The sequence below is a fragment of the Penicillium cosmopolitanum genome, assembly GCF_028827165.1.
Source record: "Penicillium cosmopolitanum strain IBT 29677 chromosome Unknown utg000004l:1.0-4361866.0:1.0-4365735.0, whole genome shotgun sequence".
Classification (NCBI taxonomy): Eukaryota; Fungi; Ascomycota; class Eurotiomycetes; order Eurotiales; family Aspergillaceae; genus Penicillium; species Penicillium cosmopolitanum.
The window spans coordinates 2274652-2302172 of NW_026622674.1; the positions used below are offsets into that span (position 1 = coordinate 2274652).

A 27521-nucleotide genomic window follows, 5' to 3' on the forward strand; every position below is an offset into this window, starting at 1 on the left:
AAGTAATTTAATCACGGGAATGGGCATACTAGGATGTACCCAGCCCCTCGCTGCATACGGCGGTCGGTCATTGTGCGAGGGTGGGGGGTGGACAGCCAGTACAAGACCTGCAGCTGATTCTTAACTACAGTGGGGGTTAGGTACCGCGTTCCAAAATGCAGATCAAAAGTGCAATCAAAATGAGCTCATCCCACCATTATCCCACTTTCGCGTTGATGGGTGAGGAGAGCTCCGTAACGTGAGCGGCTATTTAAGAGTTGGACCAATGCTCGAAGAAACATGAGTAAATAACTCAAATTGCCGATTACATACACAATGGGCTCAGTTGACATCGTCGGACCTCTTTTCCAGCCTCTGCGCCTGGGCGCTCTCTCACTCAGTCATCGAGTGGTCCAGGCACCATGTACGCGTATGCGATCGACCAAAGAATCGGAGGGAGTCTTTGTCCCGAACGATCTCAACGTCGAATATTACTCTCAGCGTGCTTCGGCTGGAGGATTTATGCTGACAGAGGCGACACCTATTAGCAGATATGTATGTTCACTTACATCCCCAAAGAAACTTCGTGCTGACTTTTTAGGCGGCTGGATATCCAGGAGTCCCCGGAATTTTCACCAAATCGCAGATCGCGGGCTGGAAGAAGGTTACCGACGCAGTACACGCGAAGGGTGCCTACATCTATTGTCAGCTATGGCATGTCGGTCGTGCAACCGTTCCTTCTTTCATCGATGGAAAACAAGCTGTCAGTTCCAGCGATATACCGATCAGTGGAAATGGCTTGGATGGCACAGAGTACGCAGCCCTGCCACCGCGACCAATTACCGTCGATGAGATCCAGGAGTTGGTTAAGGAATATGCTGCGGCGGCGAAGCGAGCTATTGAGGCCGGGTTTGACGGAGTTGAAGTTCACGGTTAGTATTGAGTTGTCCGAATTGACTAAGGGGAAAAGGCACTAAAGTCATACAAACAGGGGCCAACGGATACCTCCTAGACCAATTCCTCCACGACAACGTCAACAAGCGAACTGATGACTACGGCGGGTCCATTGAGAACCGATCTCGCATTGTTCTCGAGGTCCTCAAATCAGTTGCTGGTGCCATTGGTGCCGATCGCACGGGAATCCGCCTGTCACCTTATAATTATTTTCAAGATACAAAGGACTCCAACCCCAATTCTCATTGGCTTGGGCTCTGCTCGCTGATTGCTAGCTTGCCGAATGAGTCCCGACCATCCTATGTGCACATGGTTGAGCCTCGCTTCGATGAAGTCCTTGATGAGGAGGCAAAGATCGGATCCCTGGCGAATGACAAGCCCTCATTGGATGTGTTCCGACCGACTTTGAAGAAAGGGGGTATCGCATTCCTGGCGGCTGGAAACTTCAACGCCGAGAATGCTGGCCCTAAGCTTGTTACTGATGGTGCAGACGCAGTCGTGTTTGGTCGCTGGTTCATTGCCAATCCGGATCTACCGCGACGTCTCAAGGAGGGGCTGCCCTTGAATCCCTACGATCGAACAACCTTCTATGGGGCTGATCCGGCGGAGAAAGGATACACGGACTACGCTTTCTACAGTAAATAAGGAGAATTCGAGAGGACTCATTATGGTACAATCGTTGAAGGTTAGGATCACATGGTTATCATGCATAGTTATCTGCGTATTCAAGTTGTGCTATTTGACCATAGGACCAGTATGGCCAAACTGCAATTCAACAATCTGACACAAAAAACATACAAAATTCAATTTCGGTTTATCAAGACAATCCAACTAAGACTTTCATAGCATCATGTACTACAGCCCACCGAACAGTAGCTAGTTGCTGGGCCATTGCCGATGCCAGGGGCTTGGGGTCATACTTTCCGGACAAAGCAGTTAGCTCAGTAGCACTTGGGCAGTTCGTCATCATCACAATCAGAGACGAGAGGTCTGTGTGAATTCGGCTCTCTGACGAAGAAATATCCATTCCCCGATGGAAGACCCAGCAGGCCAGTGTAGCAAGATACAAACACCATGGGAAATGGAACGCATCTGTATGGTCCCAGTCATGTAGACTTAAAACCGCATCTTGTAGGAGAAATGATGCATGGCGGGCAGCGATAGACGATGCGCTGGAATCTTCATGCAACCACTGGAAAATCTTTCGTTGGGACCGTGACTGGTCTGCCGGTGTAATATTCCTCCCTGAGAATCTGTTTGGCGCCGGCGATAATTTGCAAGTCCAGGATTTCAACGTTCAACGCAAGACACGATGCATGATATAGAGCATGAGCGGCCATCTTCAAGCCGGTGAACCTCTGCGGATCTGCTGTTTGAGCTAGCTTCATACTTAGGCAATCTGCATCAAAATCCACTTTCCATAAGTCGTAGGACCGGCTCATACGTGGAGTCCAGGCCCCAACCTTTTCGGGCGTTTCCGACCGGAGGGTTGTTTGGTCACGACGTTTGAGATCAGCGGAAACTGACATTAATCCATGGAGGATGACCGAGCGGGCGAAAACATTCAAGTCGCGGGGTCTGGAGACTGCGCTAGGAGTAATATATCCCTTGAGAACTGCTAGGAAAGGGCGATTTGTCTCACGAGAAGCTAAATGTGCCCATTCCTGAGCCGTTGTTGCTTCCCAAATAGCGGCATTGCATGGCAATGAAGACCTTATCTCGAATGCGGACATGCAGAGAGACTGAGAAAAGAGCACGGCGTGCTGGGTATCCCACATAAAACAAAGCATTGCCAGGCGTTTCCGCTGCTCCTCAACCATTGCATATCGCCACGCATAATCTAAATCCTCCGATCGTGGTAAAGTTGGGGAGTCGTGAATATTGCAGCAGGTGCTTCGACGAATCAATTTGATCAAAACGCAGTGGAAGAGCTGAGCACGTTCTCTTTGCTTTGGCCCTGCCCTCATTTTTCCGAAGCAGTCGATAAGAAGCATTGTCTGTAGGACCCAGAGTTCTGGTTGTGGAGAAAAGTCTTGATGGCAAAGGAGTTGATTTCGCAGGTTGTCATGGATTCCAACGGCTAGCTGATGAGCTTCTCGCGTACTGTATGTGGCACCCATGAACAATACAGCCGCGAGAAATACTGGATCAACAAGATCGGGATTGAAAGTTGACTGGTGCACAAGTGGATATGTCACATTGAAACGAGAAAAGAAAAAGTCACTGTAGCTCTGCAACGCAGGGAGGGAAAGTAGGTGCGAGTCAAGAGCCATGGGTTGACTATCAAGACCTATAGGGCGCGTCTGCTGCACCAGAGCGAGAACTCGTTGGCAAGCGTTTTCCGATAGCTGTGGTAGCCGCGGAGAGGGATTTGGGCCTAAATACGATGATCCAGATAGCCAGTCCATGCCAATAACATCTGGGCTATCGGGAGAAATTGGGCGCTGTGGCGATGTGTGCGTCTTGTTCATCATAGAAGCAACTTCAAGCAATGCCGAGGGGCCATCATATTTATCAATGACCTGATTGTATTCAGCATCCATCGTATCCGGGAATGGCCCAGCGTCAAACCCCAGTGGAAAGTCAAAATGATGAAAGGCATCGTCGAGAGAAGCGACATCAAATAGCCAATTATAATTGTCCGTCGCAGCGAAGGGCAGATTAAAGTCAGTTGCTAGGTATATTAGTAAATTGAATCCGGTAAGAAACGACCATGGGAATAAATACCAGTGTCCATCCCGAAAAAGGAACCCATCTCGTTGAGCCCAATATTGAAGGATCCATCAGCAGCGTCGAACTGTCCTGGAACTGGTTCCACATATGGCTCAAATGGTCCTCCGGGCATCATTGGGGCGAGGAAAGGATCCGAATCATCGATATCTAAGGAGGTTGGATCTGTACCAGAACCCGGTGGTGATAGAGGCGCCTCGTCCAAGAAAGGATCATCATCATCTAGTATTCCCCGGTCGGAGGAACTTGTAGTAGAGATCGTAGAGCGTCCTGCTGACCGCATTTCTCGCTGTGATGGTCGTACAATTATCGTTCCGTCCCCAGCTCTGCGAGTTCTTTTCCGAGTCTTCAATACCCCGAGTCCAGGCCCACCTGCTTCGGCGTCTCGTTTTGTGTGGCGCTCCATGTGTCGAGCTAAATTTCTCAATATCAAAAGTCTTCAAGACATCCTCGGCTCTAACGTACCTAGAAGATCAGGGCGTTGGAAATGAACGGAGCAGCGCTCACAAGTAAACCCATTGCGTGGTTGGTCATGATTAAGAGCATGGCGACGAAGATGTTCGGCGCGGGTGAAGCTTTTGCTACACCCGGGGTAGTCGCAAGCATGATTTTTCATAATTAGTATACAAAAGCGCTTCAGCAAAAAAGATATCTCAGGGTTCGAAGATATTTTTGGGGAGCTTCGCAATAAATGCAGGAGCCGGAGTAAAGACCGACTTCACTGATAAGAATGCGGGGGAACGTATGTTAGGCGACCCTATGATTGGTGCTTTCTTACGAGGATTCTGAACCTAGTGCATCCTGTTTATCGGGTCGTTGCAGCTCAAGCGACCAATAGTGATGATTCAATGATGAGACAAGATTGGAGTGCGGAGTGAAAGTTCAGCTATTACTAATGCCTAGAACCAAATACCAACTGGCATACCATTGTATGAATTGACTAAAGGAAATATCGCCATTCGGGGCTTTCTTCGCCTTCCTTGAACTGACTGGTGTCCAAATGACCCTCCCTTAATCTTAATCCCTGCTCCCGATCTCGTCGTCGATTTTGAATGCGCATCCATAGGCCGAGCCCTGTCACAAAAACGATACACACGGCATTACAACAGCAAGTGGCGACCAGAGTAGGAATATACCTGGCATATAGTTAGCAACTATTTGCCTGAAAGCAAAGTAGAAGATCTCACTTTGGGGCATATTCAGTTCGAAAAGTGGCTGCGCTCAAAATACCCGCTAGGTTACCCAAGCCCACGAAGAACCCTGTATTAGCTGCGCGAGAGTTTTCGTGGACATTGTTGTTGTTGTGCCACGCATGAACCAAAGAGGATGGAATATATGCGCCTGCTGCCATGAGGAAGCAAGCAAAATAAGCTACCCCTTTATTTTCCAGAACATCGATAGCAGCAAGCATGACCATTCCGACCAGGGAGAGGGACAGAGAGAAGACAATATGAAACGTTCGTTCGCGAAAATAATCCGAAGATTTCGCGACGCATAGTAAAACTACTGTACCAACAAGATTAGGTGCTACAGTCCATAGATTGGTCTTTATGACAGAGAATCCGAGGCGTTGAACGATCTAAAGAGATTAGGGAAGCCGAGAACATTTTGATAGGTGCGACTTACTAGTGGGAAGAAGTTCATCGCGGTAGCATAGGCAACTGGATACGTGAACGTAATCATGCACCAAATCGGAAATTTCCAATCGTTCCACGATCGAAAGCAATCTTTGAGATTAAATCCCGTGTCTACCTCTGAAGAGGAGTCACGTAGTAGTCGAGCTCTCGCTGCCTCCTTTTCGCGGTCATTCAAGAACCAGGCAGTATGTGGCGAGTCTGGCAGGATGGCGAATCCTACTAGCCCAGTGAGCAAGGTCATTGAGCCCTCAATAATGAAAAGCCATTGCCAGCCGTGGACAGTAGGACTGTTGATTTGGAATACACCAAACGATATTAGACCACTAAATGCGGAAGCAAGTACGGCAAACGACTGTATGATAGCCAGTCGAAATCCCATCTCCCCACGTGTATAGAATGTCGTTAAATAATATGTTGCCCCGGCAAAGAATCCCGCTTCGAAGACGCCTAGAATGACTCTAATCGCGAGGAGAGACCCGAAGTCTTTAGCTGCACATTGGCATAATGCAAGAATTCCCCATACCACGGACACTTTTAGAGAAACCATTAGTTTTCTTTCCGTTTTGGATTACGGAATGGACCCACTGGTAGAAAGCGTCCATCGCCCAGAATAGCGTTTGATTAATAAATTCCATGGTAGATTGAAAAGACCAAATGGAATATAGAATATCAGGATGATGAGAGAGTAATCGTTTCCTTTGAAGTTCAAGTCATCATCGATGCCGTCCGTTTTTGCATTTGCTAGATTACTCTAATTTTGTAAGTACAGCATCACGGTTGAGCAAGTGACGACGTACCCGGTCCATGCAATCAAAAAAGTACATCTGAAATGCGTCAGTCTCATATAGCAGAAATGGTGGAGCTGCATTACCAAGCACAACAACGGCAGAACCCAGAAATCCACTTTCTTACGATATGTTCTGTCGGCTTCAACGTCTGTATATACAGAGGTTTGCCCTACTCCGGCTTCGTCGTCTGTCAGCTTACTCTCCAACGTCTGTTTCGTTTCCGTGGACATCTTTGGGTAGAATACGATGTTTCTTGGACAGGGGCACAAAATGCACCCATCCGTGGACTGTTTGAATGCTTATAAAGCCCCCTTGCATGGACCTCACAGTGTGTACAACCCGACTCTCTCACCCCATTCATGGATATCTACAGACTTCAAAAATACGATATTTTGTTTGAGACTGGTATTTCTCTAGAGCAATGGCCCCTTTTATTACAGTCTGGATAACAACCCCTGTCGCGCCACAATCTTCCCCGCAGATCGTCTTATCTGAAGACGGGCTGGATTGAATATCACCCCATCTTTGGCGGGACCCCCACCCTCGTTTGCGACGACAACTTCAGATCATTTGATCATGTCGCGCCTGGGCAGCTCTTCGGCATTCTGTCCGATCAGAATTGGAGATGATGGCATTTCTTTTGCAATTCTCGATGATATATTCGGGCGCGATTTCAAACTTGCCCAGGTGAGCAGCTCACGATTCCAATTCACACAAAATAACATCGCCTCCAAACAAACAACATGACTACCGCAGCTGCACCCCCAATCCTGGACTTTTCTCCTTTCTATGGCAATGACAGCGAGGCCAAGGCAAAGCTAGTGGAGGAAGTGCGAAAGTGCTGCCACTACAATGGATTTTTCCAAATTACTGGTCACCGAGTGCCATTGGAGTTGCAGAAACGCGTGATGGAATGTTCCAAGCGCTTCTTCAATCTCCCTCTAGAGGAAAAACTACAAATCAATAAAAGTGAGACTAAATCCACCTTCGGTGATAATAGTGTTGACTTTGCAGATCACAATTCTTTTAACCGCGGCTACGAACTCCTCCGATCACAGATGCTCGAAGCGGGCACCGGCCCCGAACTGAAGGAAGGCCTCTACATTGGAGAGGAGATTCCCGAAGACCACCCATACTTCCTGCAAAAGAAGTTAAACAGTGGCCCGAATCAATGGCCGCAAACTGTTCCCGATAAGGAGGAGTTCCAGAAAACGACCATGGAATACTACCACGCGACGTTTGAACTCGCGAAGGATGTACTCGGTGTCGTGGCCCTCACCCTGGGTGTGGAATCGAGCTTCTTTGAACCACTTACCGAAGGCGCTGTCGCAACTATGCGATATCTGCATTATCCTGCACAGCCCAAAGATGAAGATGAGAAGCTGAACCGTGGAATCGGAGCGCATACAGACTTCGGCTGTGTTACTCTTCTACTGCAGGATGAAATAGATGGTCTGCAGGTCTTGGATGCTCCATCTGGACAATGGCTCGATGTTTGTATCTCATATATCATGATTTCAGTACTTGGACTAACTTCTGAATAATAAAATAGGTTAAACCTACCCCCGGAGCATACGTGATTAATCTCGGTGACCTATTTATGCGCATGGCCAACGACAAATACAAATCAAACACGCACCGTGTCATCAACAAATCTGGCAAAGAGAGATACTCCATTCCATTCTTTTTCAGTGGAAATCCTGACTATCTCTGCGAGTGCCTACCGAATTGCCGCGAGCCGGGCGAATCCGCGAAATACCCCCCGATCACGGTTCAAGACATGGTAACTTCTGCCTACAAGGATAGCTACGGTCGCGCTGAGAAGTACAAGAAGGAGCTCGAAGCGAAGAAATTGGATGTGGGTCCAGCTTTAACTGCGGTTGGCGCATAATATCTACTGGAATGCAAGAGGCTGATGAATGGAATGATGCGGACGCCCTGTTTAACAATTTGCACTTCTTTTAGTCGAGGTCACATTATCTAGTACATTTGTATAACTTGAAACTATCACATAGCTTTGATTTCAAATGCCCTTCCTTCCTCTGTATATTTCAAGCCCCTCCCCCTTCCGAGTCACAAAAGTGTCAACGTCATTGAACTCTCCACTGCTGTAATATTCAAGAGTGGGGGGTTTCGCTGGCGTTAGGTTCATATCAAAGGCAACCCACCTTTGCTATCGGCTAAGGATACTCTAACTGCTCAGCGATTATTGGTTAGTGTCATCCGTAAGCAGAAATCCAAGCCCTAGAGAGGAGTATATGAGACGATGGGAGGATCAGCGAGTAGAGCAGTATTTCGAAGCTCACCATCAGTTTTAACATCATGGACGATATTCGATCAACAGAGAAAGATGCTCAGCTAAATGGCTCCTCTGCGGATGAGGATTCTGGGAAAGTCATGCCTCTTAATGACGGGGAAGTTGCGCAGTTCTATGGCTCTTCGACTACCCAGGCCTACAGACTCAAGTCTGAGCTGGTTGGGCAGTGTATGGAAGAGATTGGGATGGGAAGGTATGTATTTTATATTCATTCTTGACCCGCAAGGTACTAAATATTGAACTTGAAGGTTTCAGTGGAAGCTTTGGGTCGTAACTGGCTTCGGATGGGTAGTTGACAATGTTGGTTCTCGGGACTTCTTGGTTATTCCTAGTGCTAATGATTATATTCTATTTCAGTTCGCATCCCAGGGAATCGGTAGTGTGCAGCCTCCAATCCGGCAAGAATTCTCTGGCATCGTCCAAGTGAGCTATAGTTCTGTTGCGTATTATGTCGGTCTTATCCTGGGTGCAGCATTCTGGGGTACATCCAGTGATCTGATCGGTCGGCGACCTGCTTTTAATTTCACGCTGCTCATTGCGGGAACATTTCTTTGCGCTGCTGCGGGGTCCATGAACTTCATTGCATTCAGTGGTCTTTGGGCCGTTATTGGTACAGCTGCGGGGGGGCAATGTACCTGTGGATTGTATGATTTTCTTGGAATTCGTCCCTGGAAGGTCAGTCCTCTCGATCCGCGAAATGATATGTCCCCCTAACCTATCTAGTCATCAATATCTTCTTACAGCTCTTTCGGCCTGGTGGAATATGAGCCAGCTAGTGGTATCATTGATAGCCTGGGTCTTCCTTGCTAACTTTAGCTGCCCGACCGACGCAACTCCTGAGACTTGTCGCCGTCAAGACAATATGGGATGGTACGTGGAATCCCCGAGATGAATCCTCAAATCTGACTAAGTATCCTGAAGGCGATATACACTTATTGTGCTTGGTGGTCTCGCACTTTGCTTTACCTTCATTCGCCTCTTTATCTTCAAGCTCCCAGAAACCCCAAGATACTTGCTATCCCAAGGAAGAGACGAAGAAGCAGTGGAAGCAGTTAATTACGTCGCCAGACAAAACGGAAAACACGAACCTCTGACGATTGGAATGATGCGCGAAATCGATGCTCGCCTAGGCAATTTATCTGAAAATGGCGACAAAGCAGCGAAACTATCAAAAAAGGAGATACTCGCAGAGACTATGCAAGCTTTTAAAGGCGAACACTTCCGGGCACTTTTCGCAACTCGAAAACTTTCCCAGCAGACTCTCATCATCTGGGCAATCTGGCTCACAGTTGGTAAGTAAAATTGAAGTAGTGGGCTTCGAAAAATTCTAACGAAAATCTATCAGGTATTGCCTATCCACTTTACTTCAATTTCCTTCCCTCATACCTCGCCACCAAGTTTACTCAGGACTATTCCCTCAGTCTAACCTACCGCAACTATTGTATCGTCTCAGCTGTGGGGATTGTGGGACCGCTGTCCGCCGCTGTTGGTGTGAACACAAGGCTCGGTCGCCGATGGATGATGGGAATCTCTGCCGCAGTTACGGGTGTATTTCTGTTCGCCTATGTGGGTGTTAACACCCCTACTTCCAGCTTGGCCTTTTCTTGTGTCACCAGTCTACTAGCAAATTTTGGTAAGTGAAACTCTTCCAATAAAGGCTTTGCCCGAAACTAATACAGAACAGAGTATGCTGTGATGTATGCGTTTACCCCGGAATCATTTCCCGCCCCTCATCGTGGTACTGGTTATGGTACGGCAGCGGCACTTCTTCGATTAGGCGGACTAGTAGCAAGCCTTATCTCATCACAGACTGGCTTCAGTAGTGCTCCGATCTATGTGAGTGCCGCTCTTTGGGTGGTCGTCGGCGGCTTGAGTATTGGACTGCCTTTTGAAACGCATGGACATGGTGCGTTGTAAATAGCTGCATGGCTAAACGTGGACCGGATCATACGAAAACACATCAGACGGTGTTTGAATGGAAATATGTGGTAGCCAAGTATTGATATTTGATATTATGCTTGGCAGCGAGAAAGCGAAAGCAACGGAGACTATGTAGAATCTATTTCATGCCAATGGATTCACCTTGTCGATTGACTCGTGACAAGTAGATACTAGTATCAATAACCTGAAACTACAAATATGTTTCTATTGATACTTTTGAAAAAAAAAATCCCAAAAAATAGGAATGAATCTAGTACCGAGACAACTTGGAGTACTAACCAACCTGTTCCCGAAGTATAACGTAACACGCTTGACATCATATATCGCACCCTTTTGCAACGAATTCCGAGGTTTGAGACCCCATTAAATTAAATAAGTCTTTGAAAGTTATTAAACTATATTGTATTCTCTTATTTTCTCCCACTTTCCTTTCCTTTCATGATGTTTTCACCATTGACAAGTCATCCTGTAATCACGTGACTCGATATTAAGGCCTGAGGCCAGAACGTCGAATGATTGCGTGTCCAATAGGAACCAGCCCCATGCTTCCCCGGCTTCTTCGCTCTCCTGACTGCATCACGTTCCGCAGTGTGTTTATTACCTTGGTTACAACGGCTTGGATAGGAATATTGATATATTGACACACGAGCCGCGACTTCGCTCTCCTCCATCAAACCAGCTCGCAGTAGCTTGTCACAGGGGCACCAACCCTCAATTCATTGGACATGGACCCGCTTCACCCTTCCAAAACATTTCGCGTTGATGATTCTATATCTCTCACACTCAACAAGACATCGCTCAAAATAACGGGTAGGTCTTTCCCGATGTGTCTATTCGATCACAGCGGATATCTGTGAAGCCGAAGTTAACACGGTTGCGATCGCAGATGACAACACTGATAAGGAGAGGACAACCCGATATTGCTGCGGATTGCTTTCGAAAAAAGGTATTCACAAACTCACTCAAATCCAGTTCATTCTGTCATTGCTTCGATCGATATCCCCTCATGGTCCACAGACATATACAGCCCTGTTTATTCACACACTTTCTCTCTCCCGTAGTGCCTGGGCCCAGGAATATAGATTTCTACTCTATCTTGAACGCCTATATCTCTGCAGATGGTCTCACGATAACCTACCTCGACGAAGAAAGCGGTACTTCAGATTCAACCGCACCAATAAACGCGCTGCAATATCCAATCAGTGCAGAGCAAAAAGAGCAAGCCACAGCCTGGACAGAAAATCTCTTGACGCACGCATACGGTCAAGCGCAGCGAAGCAAGAGGCTTAAGGTTCTCGTCAATCCATTCTGTGGCTCGGCATTGGAAAAAGTCCGCAAATTCGCCGCGCCGATATTTGGCGCCGCCCACTGCGAAATTGACGTCGAGGAGACCCGGTACAGGGGCCATGCTGGCGAGATAGCCGAAAAGATTGCCCTCGATTCATATGATGCCATTGTATGTTGCTCCGGAGACGGTCTGCCATATGAGGTATTCAATGGACTGGCAAGACGATCGGATGCTGTCGAGGCATTGTCGAATATGGCCGTAGCCATGATACCTTGCGGCTCGGGAAATGCGATGGCTTGGAACCTCTATGGCACGGATGATCCTTCGCTGGCTGCTCTGGGAATCGTGAAAGGGGTGGAGATGCCGTTGGATCTGGTTTCCATTACGCAGGGAACGCAGCATACGGTTTCATTTCTCTCTCAAGCGCTGGGTGTGCTGGCCGATTGTGATTTGAAAACTGAGCATCTACGGTGGATGGGAGATACTCGTTTCATTTATGGCGTTTTTGCTACTATCGCCAAGAATACAAAGTATTCCTGCCAACTTGCTTTTAAGCCTACACCGAGTGGAGGGGACAAGAAGGAGAAGAAAAGGGGAAAACTGAGAAGAAGGACCCGACGAAATCTCAAAACTTTCCCACCAGTCTTCCTCTCCAATATGGCACCGTCTTGGACGATATCCCCGAGGATTGGGAGATTATGCCCCGAGAGAGACTAGCCAGCTTCTACACTGGCAACATGAAGATTGTCGCCAAGGATACGAATTTCTTCCCTGACGCGCTGCCGAACGACGGCTTCTTGGATATCATGATGATAGACGATACAATTGGATGGGCTGCCTCCCTCGAAGCAATTATAAAGCTTCCGCAGGGCAAATGCAATGCTCTCCGAGATGTCGAAATGAGAAAGGTTTCGGCCTATCGGTTGACGCCCTGGAAACCTGATGGAGATATCAGTGTTGATGGTGAAAGGTATCCATTCGAAGCCTTTCAAGTAGAGGTTCATCAAGGTTTGGGTCGAGTACTCTCGAAATCTGGGGATGAATATCAGGTAGTAGGTTGAGTAGGTAATCGTCCAGTCCTTCTCCAAGGACCTGTGCATCTGCCATGATCTAAAACATAACTATCTTAGAAGATTTAGATGGTGGAATTTCCAGCTTGGAACAACTTGTAAACCAAAAAAAAGGAAAACTTGCTATTTGGACTTTCTTTCGCTTGCCTAATCAAGTGTCAGTGTAAAACATCAGACTTTCTGTGCCGGCCTAAGACCGCCACTTTCCCCCTCTTTAGATCTCCGGCACTGAATGAATGCCCTCACCTGGCGTAGTCCTCTCGGCATTGGGATTTGCCAGAGTGGAACAACCCCCACTCTTGCTGTACTACAATGATGGGGGATACCCTCGATAACATCACTAATGTGACAACTTCCCCTCACTCAATTCCCCTCATATTATCTTTAGATGAGTTGCTCTAATAAAACCAATTATCCGGAGCCCCCCAAAAGTCCCATAATCTAATTCCACCTGGGCTCTCCATTCCACTCTCTCACGACCTAGTAAATTCCCGCACCTCAACCCTCTACAACCTTACATTTTGCCATACAAATCGCGAAAATGGGCAAGAAACGCGTTCTGGTCAGCTATGGTGTCGACATCGACGCAGTTGCCGGTTGGCTTGGCTCATATGGCGGCGAGGATAGTGTCAGCGACATTAGTCGAGGTAAATAAAAGCACTCCAAAGCACAAAACAGCCTTTACCTAGGCATGTTTGCTTCTCGCCCAGATCAACCAGCTAATTTTTGGTTTAATAAAAATACAGGACTATGGGCCGGACACATCGGTACCCCACGCCTACTAAAAATGTTCGAAAAACACAACATCAAAGCAACCTGGTTCATACCAGGCCACTCACTCGAAACATTTCCCGAAGAATGCGCCGCAGTCCGCGACGCAGGTCACGAGATCGGACTTCACGGGTATTCACACGAGAACCCAGCTGCTATGAGCGAGGAACAGCAGCGCGACATACTCGACAAAACCTACAACATGCTGACTGAATTCTGCGGCAAGCCACCGCGCGGCGTCGTCGCGCCGTGGTGGGAGGCTAGCGCCGAGATGGTCGAGCAGTTACTCGCGTATGGAATTGAGTACGATCACTCAATGTCCCATGAGGATTGTCAGATGTACTGGTTACGAACCGGTGACTCGTGGACTAAGATTGACTATAGCCAGAAGGCTGAGACGTGGATGAAGCCACTGGTTCGGGGCCAGATGACGGGGTTGGTGGAGATCCCTGGTAGTTGGTACATTGATGACTTGCCGCCGATGATGTTTATTAAAAATTCGGCGAATAGTCATGGATGGGTGAATCCGCGTGATGTTGAGGATATTTGGAAGGTGAGTTCAAGTTTCAATTCAAGTTGGTTAGGTGGGGGTTGCCATTGTGTCTCGCCTGGACAGTCCTGATTGCAATCTCGTCTCTGCTACACACTTCTTGTATTTTCTTGTAGGCTGATTAGATGGGAACAGGATCACTTTGACTATTTTTATCGCGAGTATGATGAGTTTGTCTTTCCTATGACGATTCACCCGGATGTTTCGGGGAGACCTCATGTGCTCCTTATGCATGAAAGGTGAGACAGACAGAGACAGCCGGCTCGGGCCTTGCCGAGAGAAACACTGGCTGAAACATCATGATATCATTTGCTGACTGACACTGTGTAGGATCATCGAGTACATCAACAAGCATGAGGGTGTCGAGTGGGTGACAATGGAACAAATGTGTGATGAGTTCAAGAAGAAGAATGAGCCTCCCGCGGGGGCTTTAATGCCTGCTCTTAGCAAAAAGCAATAATGGGTGTTCCGAGTGGTGCTTATAGGTCCTGCTAGTATTAATTGCTGCTTGCTATAGTTGTTGCTGAATATAGCTATATAAACTTCATTTTCTGCATGTAATCTTCATCCTGTAGATTCATTCGAGTCCCTCTCCCTGGGTTCTCAGTGAAGTGAGACATCTCATATGATATGGAAATCAGTCATTCTGAATTCTATCCGGGATGAGTCTACATCGAATGTGATGCTCAACAAACGAGAATTTTTACCTATTCCAGCTCTGCTCATGCATTGAGTCTCAGGCGTCCTGCAGAGTTCTGTCGTCAAAAGATACATGCTCAATGAATCATGGAAATGACACATCATCCAAGAAACTTCGAAGCCACATCGAACTCGTTCCTCAGAGCCGGTGCGGTGTAAAAGGTACACTCCCAATACGAGTATCCTTTCGCCAGCCCATCCCGAGCCCAACCATGACTAAAGGGTAAGCATTATCGCGACCCGGGCACAATATGATCTAGAAAATCCAAACTCTCAGGCAGCTACATAGATGGGGCCTAAACTTGGCACTTCTGCGGCATAAGTGCAAGGTACATACAGCAGGACCAACCTTGAACACCCTCAAACACACAAACATGCAGACAGACACGAAGTACATACAATAATAGCATTGATAGGTCTGACGCGGGACTAACCTCACTTATTCCGGTGGTGACAGCATTCACCACTGCTTTCGCCCCACCAAATCACTACTGACGTCTGTTTTACCGCTACTTGCGTATTGTGGGTACAGTGATGCGCTGGGTCCAATCGCGAAGCTGTGCCTGAGAAGTTCGTGGAGAGTCTGTAAGGGACGAGGGGGTCAGTGAGTTGGCGGTGATCCACGTGGTTCGGTACGGGTGGAAGGCTCGGGTTTCTAAGGTTAATTCCTCTGCCGAGGTTGGTGACAAGGTACTTAAGTTCATTGGATACGCATGGATTTTGTGATAGCTCTGTACTTTTTTTTTGCGTGCAAATTCTTGCCTGTTCTGGACTAGTGCGTGTGTTTAGCTTAATGTATTCCTGCCCAAAAGCACTAAGTTAGTATTTCCACCGCGACCCTTCACCGTTCATGAGTCACTTATTGTACTTTGGAAAATCGTACAAGGTATGGAGATCGAGACTTAACACAGGTTTTAGTGATTACTTGTGCAAGATAATACGGTGAATTTCAACATCAATAGATTGCGAAAAGATCTCGATTTCATTCGAGTTTGCACGCAATTAATCACTGTAGAATCAAACTAGTACCCCGTGAAAGCTTTTCAGCATCATTTATAAATTAAGCTTGAGCACTCAACATGGTCCCCAGTGGTCACATTCGCCTGCAATTCTTCAAATTCCATACCATCACCTAACTCTATCAATTTCTGTTGCGCAATTTTTGCGTGGCTTCACGCAAAAGTTCAGCAAGGGCAAATTCTCCCCATCTCTATCAACGTAACAGAGCGCTGTCAAGCCAACTTCATCTTTCGCATCAACGTCCGCCTCCCATTCAATTAGTATTGCCGCCATGTAATGATTGTCATTTTTAGAAGCCACAATCAGTGGTGTGGCTCCTGAAATATCCCTCTCGTCAACCGCTGCGCCCCGACGAAGAAGCAGCGCGGCTGTAAACGGACGCCCCATTTTGACGGCATAGTGCAATGAGATATCGGATGGCAGGAACACAGAGTCAAGTATCGCGTTGGTAATTAATTGATCTTCCAAATAAGCAGCACATTCCAGCATCTTCTCCCGAGCATCGCTACCACTTTCAACGATTGAGCGGGTCTCAACTACCACTTTGATCATCGGCATATCTCCACCCTCAATGGCGGTCTTCATTATTTCTTTCATCCCTTTTCATCAAGGGTAGCACCCCGACCAATCAACATTTTGAAAAAAGAATCAAGTCGTGCGCTAACGGATAGGTATACTATGTCCGGGTTCTTCTCTCTCTTTAAAAGTCTCTCAACGTCGGATCGAGTTAACAAAAGCCATGCATCTTTGATGCCCTCCTTTTTGCTGATCTGACGAATTGCGGAATGTAGTTCCGCCGTATAGGCCCCCGGGATAACGTTCGTCAACCTCTCGTCTGGATAAAAATCCAATTCTGGATCAAAGGTATCTGTTTCCTCAAACATGGGTTTTTGTAGACCTCTCATGCGACCACTTATTATCGGGGCTGATGAGGCTGAAATGTCGGGTTCTGATGGTTCGTGCTGTATGATGTACTTCGTGCCATGGCTTTATTTAGACCAAAAAAGGAAAGGAAAGGACAGTATCCCGAGGGGAAGACACGTCAGCGGGCAGCACTTCAGGGCGCTGGAAGCGCCTTCCAACGAAAGACTGATACGTTAAACACATTTACGGCGATCGGGCCAAAAGTACTACTGTAAGGCCTTCAGCCGTGATCTTGAATGACTGGGCGCTTCATTCACAAGACCATCATGATGTGTATCAAGTGGCTTTCAAGGGAAATTTCAAGTCCCCAAGCCTTGAAACATCCATTCCTAGACTGAGAATTCGTATGCAGGAGCTTGGCAGTTATCTTGGCTGCGAATTTCTAGGTCGTAAGGATGATTGAGGTGACTCTTTCCACTCCGAGTCCTAATTATTTGCATGTTTGCATGAATGCACCACGTTTCGTAGTTCTGAGCGTCTGGCAAATACTATAGCCCATCTGTCAGCGAAGCCAAGGGTGGAAATAGTAGGCTGGAGGTCTGTTTTGGACTAATGCCACTGTCGGTGGCTTAGCTTCAAGTTGATGTATGCATGCCCAAGCACCGCGGCCCTTCTCCGAGTCCGTTGAAGTTGATGAGTCGGTTTGCACTTTATACTAGTACCGGTACCTAGCGACCTCGAGAATTACAGATTCTAGTATTTCTAATGGAAGGATGAGAAAACAATGAATATCTAATCCATACAGTAATGGTATGAGTATGAGTAGTTTGAATACTAGTAATGCAAGTAATATATACAACGACAGGAACTCCGCTCCGCTCAATCGGAACGGGAACAAATTAATCAATATGAGGCTCAGCTTCATCCACCAGCTGCAGCTATGTTCTATGGGATACATGGATGGATTGGTGGGGGTGGGTATATTGTAGAAAAAAGGGAATGGACGGACAATAGTCCAGCAAAATAGAAAATTGGAATGAGAGTGAAACCAATGGTGGGAAATGAAGGAAAGTGAATGGAAAATGAAGATGAAATATAAAGGGTAAATGTAAAAAAGACTCGTGACATCTTAAGGAAAGGCATGATCGGGCGCGAGTAAGTAGTCGCTATATGTGAAACCCGAATCGTAAGTCGTGAGTCGTATCATGAGGTATTCATTAATCGTAAGTTGGCGTTTTCTTGTTCTTTTTGTTTTCGGTTCTTCATTCTTGGGTTGTTTTTCGCGCCGTGTCTATGGTCATTATTATAGTCGTTGAAATGTGGGCTGGGTATTGATATAAGGCGAAAGAGAGAAAAATGGAGAAAAGGAGATCCCATCGAATCGATAATCGATGCTAGGCATCAAGATCAAGTCCTTGAAACAAGGTCCTGGAAAAAGCGAAAGAAGTTCTTCTTAATGGACTTGGGTCCACAAGGACCCAATCCACCCTCTCCAGCCGGCGCAACAGTCATCGGACCCACGATATCCTCGTCGCCCATTTCGGGAAACTTGTCGTTATCGTGGAGTCGGGGATGCGGACTGATTCAGCAGGGCTGGGATTTTGGGTCAGAGTGAGCGCGACGCGGTCTTCGGCGCCGAGATCGGCGAGGAGGGCCTCGTGCTCGGATTTCCAGGCCAAGTTGATGGAATCCCATTTCGAGATGGTGAGTTTGTAGATATTTGATGTGACACCGTAATGTTCGCCCGTGCGAACGAGGTGCTTTGCGAAATTGCAGCGGGCCATGTCCCAATCTGCGCGTAGTTGGTGGAAAGATTCAATGTCGCGGGTCTCCGGGACGTACGGTTCCGGGACGATGGTGAAATTCGCGTGGCCTAGTTTGTTGGCCCATTCATCCGATGGCGAGGAAAGGGTGAAAGGGGCCGGGCTGGCGTCGCCGGAGACAGTGCGCAATGTGCTGGCGCGTGGCCGGCTGATTGAGGCAACGGACGGTTTCGAGGAAAGTGGGGGTGATGGGACTCCCATTCCTGCGATCCTGAAGTTGGAGGTCACGCTGCAACGAAGGCTGCAGTCGCTCACGTCTGCGACGGAGGGGGATTGGAGCGGGGATTGCACGCGCGAGGCGACAATACTGGTAGGGTCATCGCCCATAAATGGGGGAAGCAGTGGAGTCGTGGCTTGCTGCGTGTCGTTGTCGTCTTCGCTAAGACCATTGCTATTGGCGTGGACGATTTCGATTGGTCGAGCGCCTGATTCGCTAAGGCGCTCCTCGAAGATTGTCCGCGCAGGTGAAGGTGGGATGGAGTCGAGTCGGCTGATGGGACTGACGACTGGGCTGGCAAAGGCGGATGAAGCAGCTGAGTTGGCGCGCGAGCGGAGATCGTCCGGGTAAGCATCGCGCTCTGGGCTTCCGGAGGCTCGCTTGGATTTCCAACGGGTCGACATGGTCGAAATGTGCGAGCCGATGCGCGAGACACCCTTCATCGATGGAGTATCCGAGGTACGCTTCTCTCGCAACTGCAGGTCCATTCCCACACCACAATCGGTAAGATCATAGCTGTCCTGGGGATCCATAGGGAAATAGGTTTCGTCGGCGGGGGCTGACATGTTGCAGTCAAAGTGCTCTAGATGGGGAGTGGGGTTAGTTGATTGAGTCATATAGGACCGAGGTAGGTGGGGAGGGACATACGGAAATAGTGATCTTCCAGCGAGTCGCGCGAGCACTCTTCCTCTTTAACACCAGTAAGGTGACTCCGACTCGGGCTGTCCATAGAGTTTCCCAGGCCGGTGGAGGATACGAGAGAGGAAACGGAGCTGGAGACGCGGTTGTGGCCGTGGCCGGCGGCGGAGAAGAGGGAGATAGCGGGCGAGGCGGGCGCGGAGGTATTAAGGCTTAATGGAGAAAGCGGGCTTGTGAGCATTGGAGAGTCAGGCGCGTCGAGTGAGTCTCGCGGGTCGGTATGGATTGGTTTACGCATGGCGCAAGGAGCGAGGCCGCAGGGCGTCGCGGGGATTGGGGATGGAGAAAAGGCGTCGTGGCGGCTAGCATGAAGGAGCAGGCAGCGGGACTCTTATCAAATCTTGAGTCACCACCAGGTGGCGGTGTGATGGGATGGCAAAGAAAAGAAAAGAAGCAAGGCCAGCGCACGAATGGGTGGACCAAACACAGACTCAGGCTGGGACGAGGTCGACACGCTGGCTGGGCAGAAAAGAGCCGTTCGTGCGCAATCGGAAAACGGGCCGATGCCTAACAGGGGATCCCCGTTGTGCGACGCGGGGTGATGGTGATGATGGCGGTGGGAGGTGGGAGGTGGGAGGTGGGAGTTGGGAGGTGGGAGTTGGTGAGAGGTGAGGGGGAAGAAGGAAGGTTAAGATCAAAGGTCTCAGTGCTCGAGAGTACCAGAGAACAACCAAAGTGTGTCAAAGCCCCAAAGAACAGAAAGAAAGGCTAAAGCGTTAGTGGATTCTTTTTGGTTTGCAAAAAATTGGGACTCCGTTGGGTTCCGGTGGTTGACAGGGTGGGGTTCCATGGTTGTTTAGGATGGGCTAGCCATATATGGGCTAGTGGTTACCATATCCAGTCTAGCGCGTCAGCAGAGGCAAAAAGAGAACAGTCTGGAAGACTTCCCTTCTCTCAACGGCTACACAATGTGATACTTGGTGGTGGTGGTGGTGGTGATAGTATACCATTTGGTATAGACCTCTTTCATCCTTTCATCCTTTCACACTTTAATCCTCTCACTCTTTCATCTTTCATTCTTTCATCTCATTCAACTATACAGTAGATACCTCAGCGATCGGCAGGGTCTAGACTGCAGTGGACACATGCTCTCTTAGGAATGATGTCGCCGCTCCACCAACCCACTACGACGGGTTTTACTAGCCCATCCTAGCACTAGCCCAGCAATCCGATTGTCGATGCATCGTCGGTCCGAATCGTCTTCCATATCCTCCCCTCTACTCCTCTTGACAGGTCGCACGGCAGCACAACACTCGGTGAGAACCTTAGAGGGAATCGCCCGGTCGCACCGCACTCTCAGTCTCCGACTGGATCGAACCTGTGAACTTGTCTCAGCTAGACAGCAGTGAGCACTGTGTACTGTGTACAGTGTACTAAAAAAGGACAAACTACCATCGCCTACCATTTAGATTGGTGGACCGTACCAATTGTACATACTTTGCCAACCACGGAGCATACGAGTAGGAGCACAGTATGAATACTGCCTCTGTTATTCATTCTGCACCTACGTCAGATCCACATGGTTGGGGACTCGGGGAGCACACCAGGACACCCATTTCAGATCTCTTCATTGGCCGACCCGGGTGAGGCAAAGGGGCTGCCGAGTTGTTCCCTGGTTATCGCCGCCATCCTACAAATTTTTGTGGTTTCGGCTGTTGACCGCGGCGGGTGCCGGCTATGATTCGCTTGGCTAATAGTAACTGCTTTTTAACCACAGCCATGGGGGAGATTGACATTGACACTGACACTGACAGTCATTTCTCTGGTTCTGGTGGCTCTGGCCTCGTCAGCTGAATTATTTTTATATTTTCTTCGATGAGATCACTCGACCCTGCCGATCAAAAAACCAAAGTTGGACTCGGCTCACACGATCAAAACCTGACCTGACCGAACTGAACAGATGGAAGATCGCTTCCTCGGCCAATCACAGCCTCTCCGCGATCGGCAACCCATCGACCCCAATTCAGTAGGCCGTAAGAACTAACAGACCTTTAACACCGATCGTGATTATTATTAATACTATGTATTATTATTCATTTTTTCACCACCACCACCACCACCACCACCACCACCATAATAATATTCACATTATACATCAAAATTCATCACATTATCATTATTATCAATATTATCACTTCCCATGATTCAATAGTCATGCCCGTACATCTACATGCGCATATACATGCAAGACAAGATCTCGCTCACCTCAGATATTGCCCGACCGGATCAAAATCCGTTCTCTTCATCCGAGCTAGTACGAGTACGTACTATGTAGTATGTACATACTGCCTACCAAATGAGATCCGTACTCGAGATGTAACCCCCACTCTTCGCCGGTTGGACAACATGTATACATCATGGCATGGCATGGCCAGGCATGGCCAGGCCATAACATGGAAGAAGCATTGTATTCAATATCACATCGAGCTAGATTACCCCTCGCCAAGCTGGCCTCATTTCATTTCGGCTCGCGTCGAATTGCCTTGCGGGTGGATGGATGGATGGATGGCGTTGGGGGGGAAATTACCAATTGCACCATCGTCTCGAGGGGCTCAGACTCAGAGTCTTTACCCGGCTTGTTGGGAAATACAGTACTAACTAGTAGTATGCATGCATGATGGATTCAACCACCTCGTGAGATTTTAGTCGAGCCGCTCAAAATCAACTTCACCGAGTTGTTCACTTCAAAATATTTTTGAACTTGATCTTGCATAATACTATACCTACTAGAGTTAGATTAACCCTGGTGTCGTATTCAACGGTATTCCAGCATAGTTGTGATTATACGAATGACAACAGGCATTGTATTCTGTTGTATGGGACTTTCTATTATATCAATCAGTGCTTGCAACTCGTAGGAGGCAGATTGATTTTGTCTGACTCGATGAATAGGCATAGAACTCCTGATCTTTCTCCACTTTGTTAATAGAATGGTCATTGACTATAACTCTAGTCCTCCGGAGTTTATCTAGCAAGCTATCTTGGCATTACGGAAGTGCTGTGTTATTTTAATATCTTCAGACCACCATATTCTAAATCACAAACTTTGTGACAATGACACCAACGCATCATTTTAGCCCAAGTACATCAACACCTAGAAACCAAAACAAATGCCAGAAATCCACTTCCTCAAACAATCCACGCAGCCAACATTCATCGTTTAAGCAGTTCCATGGTAAACAGCCTCGATGTTATTACCAACAGGATCCAGCAGGAATGCACCATAATAGTTAGAATGGTACACCTCTCGCACTCCAGGTGGCCCATTATCCTCAGCCCCAGCCTTAATACCTTCCGCGTAAAAGGCATCGACAGTCGCACGATCTTTCGAATATTCAGCCTGAGGTTAGAAAAGGTGTTCTCTAAGTTCAAGTAAATATCATGATGGCTTACCATTTGAGGCAAAAGCGATATGGGATGGATATTCATTCGGAGTCTTGATTCCGCAGAGCCACAAGTCGGGGCGCTTGTGGTCTTTTTGATCTTCACGCGGCGCTCCTAGACCGACGACGGTTTCACCGAATTGGTGCCAGATGGTATATCCGAGTGGCGCAAGTGTTGCGAGGTAGAAGTCTAGACATTCTTTGAATTTATCCTCGGGGACGTGTAAAGATATGTGGTCTATCGCCATGGTTTATGAAGAAGGGAAAAGGGTAATAATAAAAAGAGGAGGGGAGTTGGGAATGGACAGTGTATAGGCACTGCCAGTGTATATCGTCAAGCTGGAGCGAAATATTATTCCTTGTACTGGACAGGGGGTACTATTTCTTTTTTTATGTCCCCCATCCCATACTAGTAGTATATACAAAGATCCGAGTCTCAAAGAAAATACTACGGAGATCGTATTCGAAGGTTAATACTCTCTATCCGAGTATTCAATTATGTAACAAACCCTATGTTCTACCCGGAATAACCACAATAAGTATAAGATCAACCTGGCAACGGGTCCAAAATCAACATGTTGCCTAACCAAGCCGTGGCTGCCTACGCTGCCTAGACTACCTACGACTTTCTTTAAGATAAACTCGTATTTCTCAATGCCACACAGCACGTGGAATTCGGCAGCTCTACTGACACCGAGTAGAATTCGGCAGGTCGGTACTCCTAATTGGCTTCAGTTTATCTTCTGCCATTCTGGTCATATTTAGTGCGCATGGCAGGCCTTGCATTCTTCACGGCGTTTGGCTCTGAGTCTGAGTGAATGCTGGAGGTGAGTCCGACCGTAGTTTATCGCATGGATGCTGCTGAGTAACTGTTCATGTCCATTTATTTTTCACCATTCTAGCTATCTTTAGTGCACATGGCCTTGGGTACTTCATAGCCTACTACTCCGAGTGAGTAAACTTGAAGGCTTTAGGTGGGTTGGACCTGCTGGGTCTACAGCAGGCCATGACATGTGTATTCATTCTGCTTGAAGAACCTTTTGTCACTATCCAAATCGTTCTTCACGATTAAGAACTCTTTTCAATGCCACCTCGCCGTAGGAGGTCAATTGGATTGAATAAGATACTCGAATTATTTCCCAGGCCAGCAGTATACTATCATCCTCGCCAGTGACAGCATCCATTGTTCAACTGAAATGCCGAACATTTTGCACCCATGATCTTAATGGCAGAAAACTTCGTTTATATTCTATTTTAGAAAATAAATGCAGCCTTATTTCTACCTATTTCATCCTTCATGCCATTCCTTAGATCCTCCCTCTGCATCCTCGGTTCCCCCCCACTTTCCCCACTCGGCTTGATTGTCACCGACAGGGCGTGCGGGGGCCCAAAAAGATATCCATCACCGAGAAATAATGAGCTCTCTCACACGATAACCAACACCCCCAGACCTCCAGAAACTCAATTAGATCCAAGGTAGCTCCCTGAGATAAATGCTCTTATCGGCTATCCGCGGGATTTCACGATCGACCTCCCACACCATAAATTCAAGTTTTTCAAAGAGAACAAATCCTCCAAGAACAACCCCTTACCTCGCGCTGAATTCATTTAATCGATTCAATTCCGAGGCCCTTCAAACTCACCCTCCAACCCCCAATTCCACCGCCCAACAACAAAAATGGCCTCTAACTCGACCACAAACCACCACATCGTCGCAATAGAAGCAATCCACTGCCCAATCCCAGACTTCACCCTACAAACCCCGCACAAAAAATCCGTCCACAACTGGACATACCCGCACGAACTCGAATCGCGCGTCAAAGACGCAACAATAATAATAACAACAACAACACGCCTGAACGCGGACATCCTGCACCCATCCAAAACGCCACTATTACGCCTAATCGTGATCTTAGCATCAGGCACAGACTGTGTCGACCTAGCAGCTGCACGCGCGCGCGGAATCCCCGTGTGCAATTGCCCCAGCACGAATATCGATAGTGTTAGTGAGCATGCTATTGGTCTTTACTTTGCGCTTAGGAGGAAACTTGTTCATTTGAGTGGTGTTGTGCGTGATGTGCCGGCTGACGAGGTCGGGGGTGATACGGAGTGGAAGAGTAAAGGTTCATTGAAAGGACGGATGAAGATGGCGGATGGTGGCGCACCGTTACTGTGCTCTCAGGAGACGATTGGTATTGTGGGCTTTGGGGCCTTGGGGTCGAGGATTAGTGCTCTTGCGCGTGGATTGGGGATGAATGTTCTTATTGCTGAGAGGAGGGGTGTTACGCAAGCGCGGGATGATCGGGTTTTGTTTGAGGATGCTTTGAAGAGATCGACTGTTTTGGTTCTTTGTTTGCCGCGGACGCCGGAGACGGAGAATATGATTTCGACGAATGAGTTTAGAATGATGTCGAAGCAGGCTGTGTTGATTAATGTTGCGAGGGGTGGGATTGTGGATGAAAAGGCTTTGGTTGAGGCTTTGAGGGATGGCGAGATTTCCGGGGCTGGTTTGGATGTTTTTGCTAATGAGCCGATTGGGAGGGGGGATTCGCCGTTGCTGGAGGGTGAGGCTGATGGGTTGAATCTTGTGCTTAGTCCTCATCTTGCTTGGTTTGCGGAGAGGACGTTGGAGAATCTTCAGACTGGGGTTAAGAAGACGGTTGAGCAGTGGTGTGTTGGGAATACGATTAATAGAGTTGCCTGATATGCCTGATATATTAGAATGTGAGGGTTGTCGGATGGATATGGGTTAGAAAGGGTTATTTGGAAAGCATGTCAAATATCTCATCGTTATAGATGTCACTGGCGGGGGGCAGGGGTGACAGACCGGCGAAGACCAGGTCTCCTAGATTTTATAGATCGAGAATTGAGAAATTTCCGAATATATTTCCGTTTTTTTTCGCATGCTATTGACCCTGGGTCTATTAAGTTCATAGGCATGGCTTGAACCCATGCGTTCTAGTCCACATCTAGAGGTACTGGTTCATCCTGCACACAGAAAACCGTCCACTAGTCACTGGCATAAGTCAGCTACAATGGTAGACTTTATACAACCGACGGGGCCCCTGACCTAACAGCTAGATTCATGGTCTAGTACTATTTAACTCCTGCGAACGAAGTTCAATTATCAAGCTTTTTGGCTGAGCCGTTGCTCAGGAGGCTCAATGCTGACGTTCCATGAACGCCGGGGTAAGCTGATGTGAAGATCACCATCTCAGACATAACAAGCCCAGCCATCGGCACCTTTTTTAGATAGCCTATGTCATTTAAATGTTTGTTTCTGCTAGTGTCTTCTGGGCCGTTATGAGCGTTAGAAGGTCCAAGCCTTCTCTCGGTCGAAAAACACCCAAATGGTAAAAATCCTTCAGTCTTGAAGCCACTTTATCGCAAACAGATGGCCGCGATTCAGCATGAAGCCCCAGAATGTCGCAGCTCTTTGCGAAGACTCTTTCACTTGGGCCATCTAACACCGCGATGACAAGTTCCAAGACCCTCGTTGTTGTCCCTCGTTGTTGTCCCTCGTTGTTGTCAATATTTTCCCCAATGCCTCAATAGCTTGCACTTTAGTATGGATCGAAGAGTTTGAAAGATCGTTGATTAGGATACTGAAAACCGATTCTAGAAGGTCCGGTTGGCCTTGACAAGACTGAGAATGGGTGCGAAAGAAGAGAAGGTGCGGTGTTTTCTAAAACAAACAGTAGTAAATTTCTACCATTAATATCTGAGGCTGTCTATTGTTGAAACGAGATACATTAGACACTCCAGATCGGCCTATATTATCCTTCTTCCTTTGTCTAGATCATCATCTCACTCTCACACACACTTTCATCATCATATCTCTCCTCTCCCGTCATCACACAGCTTTAAATGATGCGTGTCTCCAAATCGTCAATCATAAGCTCTTCAGCATGATCAAATCTCTGTGAATATCCGAGCCTATCTCGAAATCATGTTCACCCACGGTTTGATACCCCCACCGTTCATATGCACGAATTGCGCCTGTATTCTGCTCCCAGACACCGAGCCACAAATTGGTGAATCCTTGCTCCTGCGCGAGACTCTCAAGGCTGTTTGCCAATAAGCTGCCAACACCCTTTCCCTGCACCGAATTATGGACGTATATTCGTTGCAATTCGGCTTTTTGGTTCACATGGCCAAGACAGGGATCATCACTTCCCCGGGTCAAGTAGCCGAAGCCAACAACTTGGCCGTTCTGATCCGCTGAGACGAGAAGCGTTCTAGACGGATCATTCACGTCCTTCAGAATTGCTTCAATTGAGTATTCATTCTTCAGATATGTCGCAAGTGACTGTGGCTCCACTGCATGGCCAAAACTGATGGTGAAAACATGAACGCCTATCTCGGCGATCGTGGCGGCGTCAGATTCCAGCGCCAAGCGCACGGTGAAAGGCGGTTGAGGAGAGGCCATGATTGTAGAGAGTGGTTTGTGTGAGAATTCGGGAAGCTATCAAGCGAGAAGAATAGCAGAAATTAGGAGGTCTAGTCCAGTTTTTGTTGAATGGTTCGCGAGAGTCTTTAAGAACAAAAGGGATCGGCTGGTGGTTTCCTATAGTGGTATAGCCCTGCGCCCTTCAAAGACACCCACTGAGAGGGTAGTAACCGCTGGCGCCCAAAGCTTGATTTGCAAGTCCCAGCGAAAGCCTGATGGTGCTTTAAATGCGAGTATATTTAAACGGTCGGAGGTTAGGAAAATTGGTATATCCAAGCTTTTATTCAATATTAATGGCTGCTAGTAGGTCAGGAAATGGCACATACAAGAACACGTCGTAG

The 27521-nt window shown here is 47.8% G+C and overlaps 11 protein-coding genes across 11 annotated transcripts; 6 read left to right on the forward strand and 5 right to left on the reverse strand.

Moving 5' to 3' along the window:
* Positions 1-315: 315 nt before the first annotated feature.
* Positions 316-1578, forward strand: N7509_002238 (alkene reductase; the record flags this gene model as incomplete). The annotated part of the gene is made up of 3 exons (XM_056626875.1): positions 316-534; positions 581-911; positions 971-1578. The coding sequence occupies 3 exons, from the start codon at positions 316-318 to the stop codon at positions 1576-1578; spliced, it is 1158 nt and encodes a 385-aa protein (XP_056492670.1).
* Positions 1579-2114: 536 nt separating this feature from the next.
* Positions 2115-6318, reverse strand: N7509_002239 (MFS transporter/fungal specific transcription factor domain-containing protein; the record flags this gene model as incomplete). Its single annotated transcript, XM_056626876.1, has 9 exons — positions 2115-3607; positions 3661-3952; positions 4019-4077; positions 4129-4244; positions 4851-5242; positions 5290-5831; positions 5886-6051; positions 6098-6124; positions 6172-6318. 9 exons carry the CDS (start codon positions 6316-6318, stop codon positions 2115-2117), a joined length of 3234 nt encoding a protein of 1077 aa, XP_056492671.1.
* Positions 6319-6831: 513 nt separating this feature from the next.
* encD (Fe(2+)/2-oxoglutarate-dependent oxygenase encD) lies at positions 6832-7979 on the forward strand (the record flags this gene model as incomplete). The annotated part of the gene is made up of 2 exons (XM_056626877.1): positions 6832-7581; positions 7641-7979. The coding sequence occupies 2 exons, from the start codon at positions 6832-6834 to the stop codon at positions 7977-7979; spliced, it is 1089 nt and encodes a 362-aa protein (XP_056492672.1).
* Positions 7980-8410: 431 nt separating this feature from the next.
* On the forward strand, positions 8411-10322 carry N7509_002241 (uncharacterized protein; the record flags this gene model as incomplete). The annotated part of the gene is given in 6 exon segments (XM_056626878.1): positions 8411-8598; positions 8654-9109; positions 9129-9275; positions 9327-9697; positions 9751-10038; positions 10090-10322. 6 exon segments carry the CDS (start codon positions 8411-8413, stop codon positions 10320-10322), a joined length of 1683 nt encoding a protein of 560 aa, XP_056492673.1.
* Positions 10323-11071: 749 nt separating this feature from the next.
* On the forward strand, positions 11072-12695 carry N7509_002242 (sphingosine kinase; the record flags this gene model as incomplete). The annotated part of the gene is made up of 3 exons (XM_056626879.1): positions 11072-11156; positions 11408-12164; positions 12206-12695. The coding sequence occupies 3 exons, from the start codon at positions 11072-11074 to the stop codon at positions 12693-12695; spliced, it is 1332 nt and encodes a 443-aa protein (XP_056492674.1).
* A 550-nt stretch (positions 12696-13245) lies between these two features.
* On the forward strand, positions 13246-14485 carry N7509_002243 (polysaccharide deacetylase family protein; the record flags this gene model as incomplete). The annotated part of the gene is made up of 4 exons (XM_056626880.1): positions 13246-13351; positions 13451-14028; positions 14161-14264; positions 14356-14485. 4 exons carry the CDS (start codon positions 13246-13248, stop codon positions 14483-14485), a joined length of 918 nt encoding a protein of 305 aa, XP_056492675.1.
* A 1367-nt stretch (positions 14486-15852) lies between these two features.
* On the reverse strand, positions 15853-16329 carry N7509_002244 (ankyrin repeat domain-containing protein; the record flags this gene model as incomplete). Its single annotated transcript, XM_056626881.1, has 1 exon — positions 15853-16329. One exon carries the CDS (start codon positions 16327-16329, stop codon positions 15853-15855), a length of 477 nt encoding a protein of 158 aa, XP_056492676.1.
* Positions 16330-18015: 1686 nt separating this feature from the next.
* Positions 18016-19585, reverse strand: N7509_002245 (uncharacterized protein; the record flags this gene model as incomplete). The annotated part of the gene is made up of 3 exons (XM_056626882.1): positions 18016-18156; positions 18189-19231; positions 19297-19585. 3 exons carry the CDS (start codon positions 19583-19585, stop codon positions 18016-18018), a joined length of 1473 nt encoding a protein of 490 aa, XP_056492677.1.
* Positions 19586-22507: 2922 nt separating this feature from the next.
* Positions 22508-22978, reverse strand: N7509_002246 (VOC family protein; the record flags this gene model as incomplete). The annotated part of the gene is made up of 2 exons (XM_056626883.1): positions 22508-22671; positions 22741-22978. The coding sequence occupies 2 exons, from the start codon at positions 22976-22978 to the stop codon at positions 22508-22510; spliced, it is 402 nt and encodes a 133-aa protein (XP_056492678.1).
* Positions 22979-24408: 1430 nt separating this feature from the next.
* On the forward strand, positions 24409-25434 carry N7509_002247 (D-isomer specific 2-hydroxyacid dehydrogenase family protein; the record flags this gene model as incomplete). The annotated part of the gene is made up of 1 exon (XM_056626884.1): positions 24409-25434. The coding sequence occupies one exon, from the start codon at positions 24409-24411 to the stop codon at positions 25432-25434; it is 1026 nt and encodes a 341-aa protein (XP_056492679.1).
* A 1188-nt stretch (positions 25435-26622) lies between these two features.
* Positions 26623-27159, reverse strand: N7509_002248 (GNAT family N-acetyltransferase; the record flags this gene model as incomplete). Its single annotated transcript, XM_056626885.1, has 1 exon — positions 26623-27159. One exon carries the CDS (start codon positions 27157-27159, stop codon positions 26623-26625), a length of 537 nt encoding a protein of 178 aa, XP_056492680.1.
* Between the last annotated feature and the right edge of the window lie 362 nt (positions 27160-27521).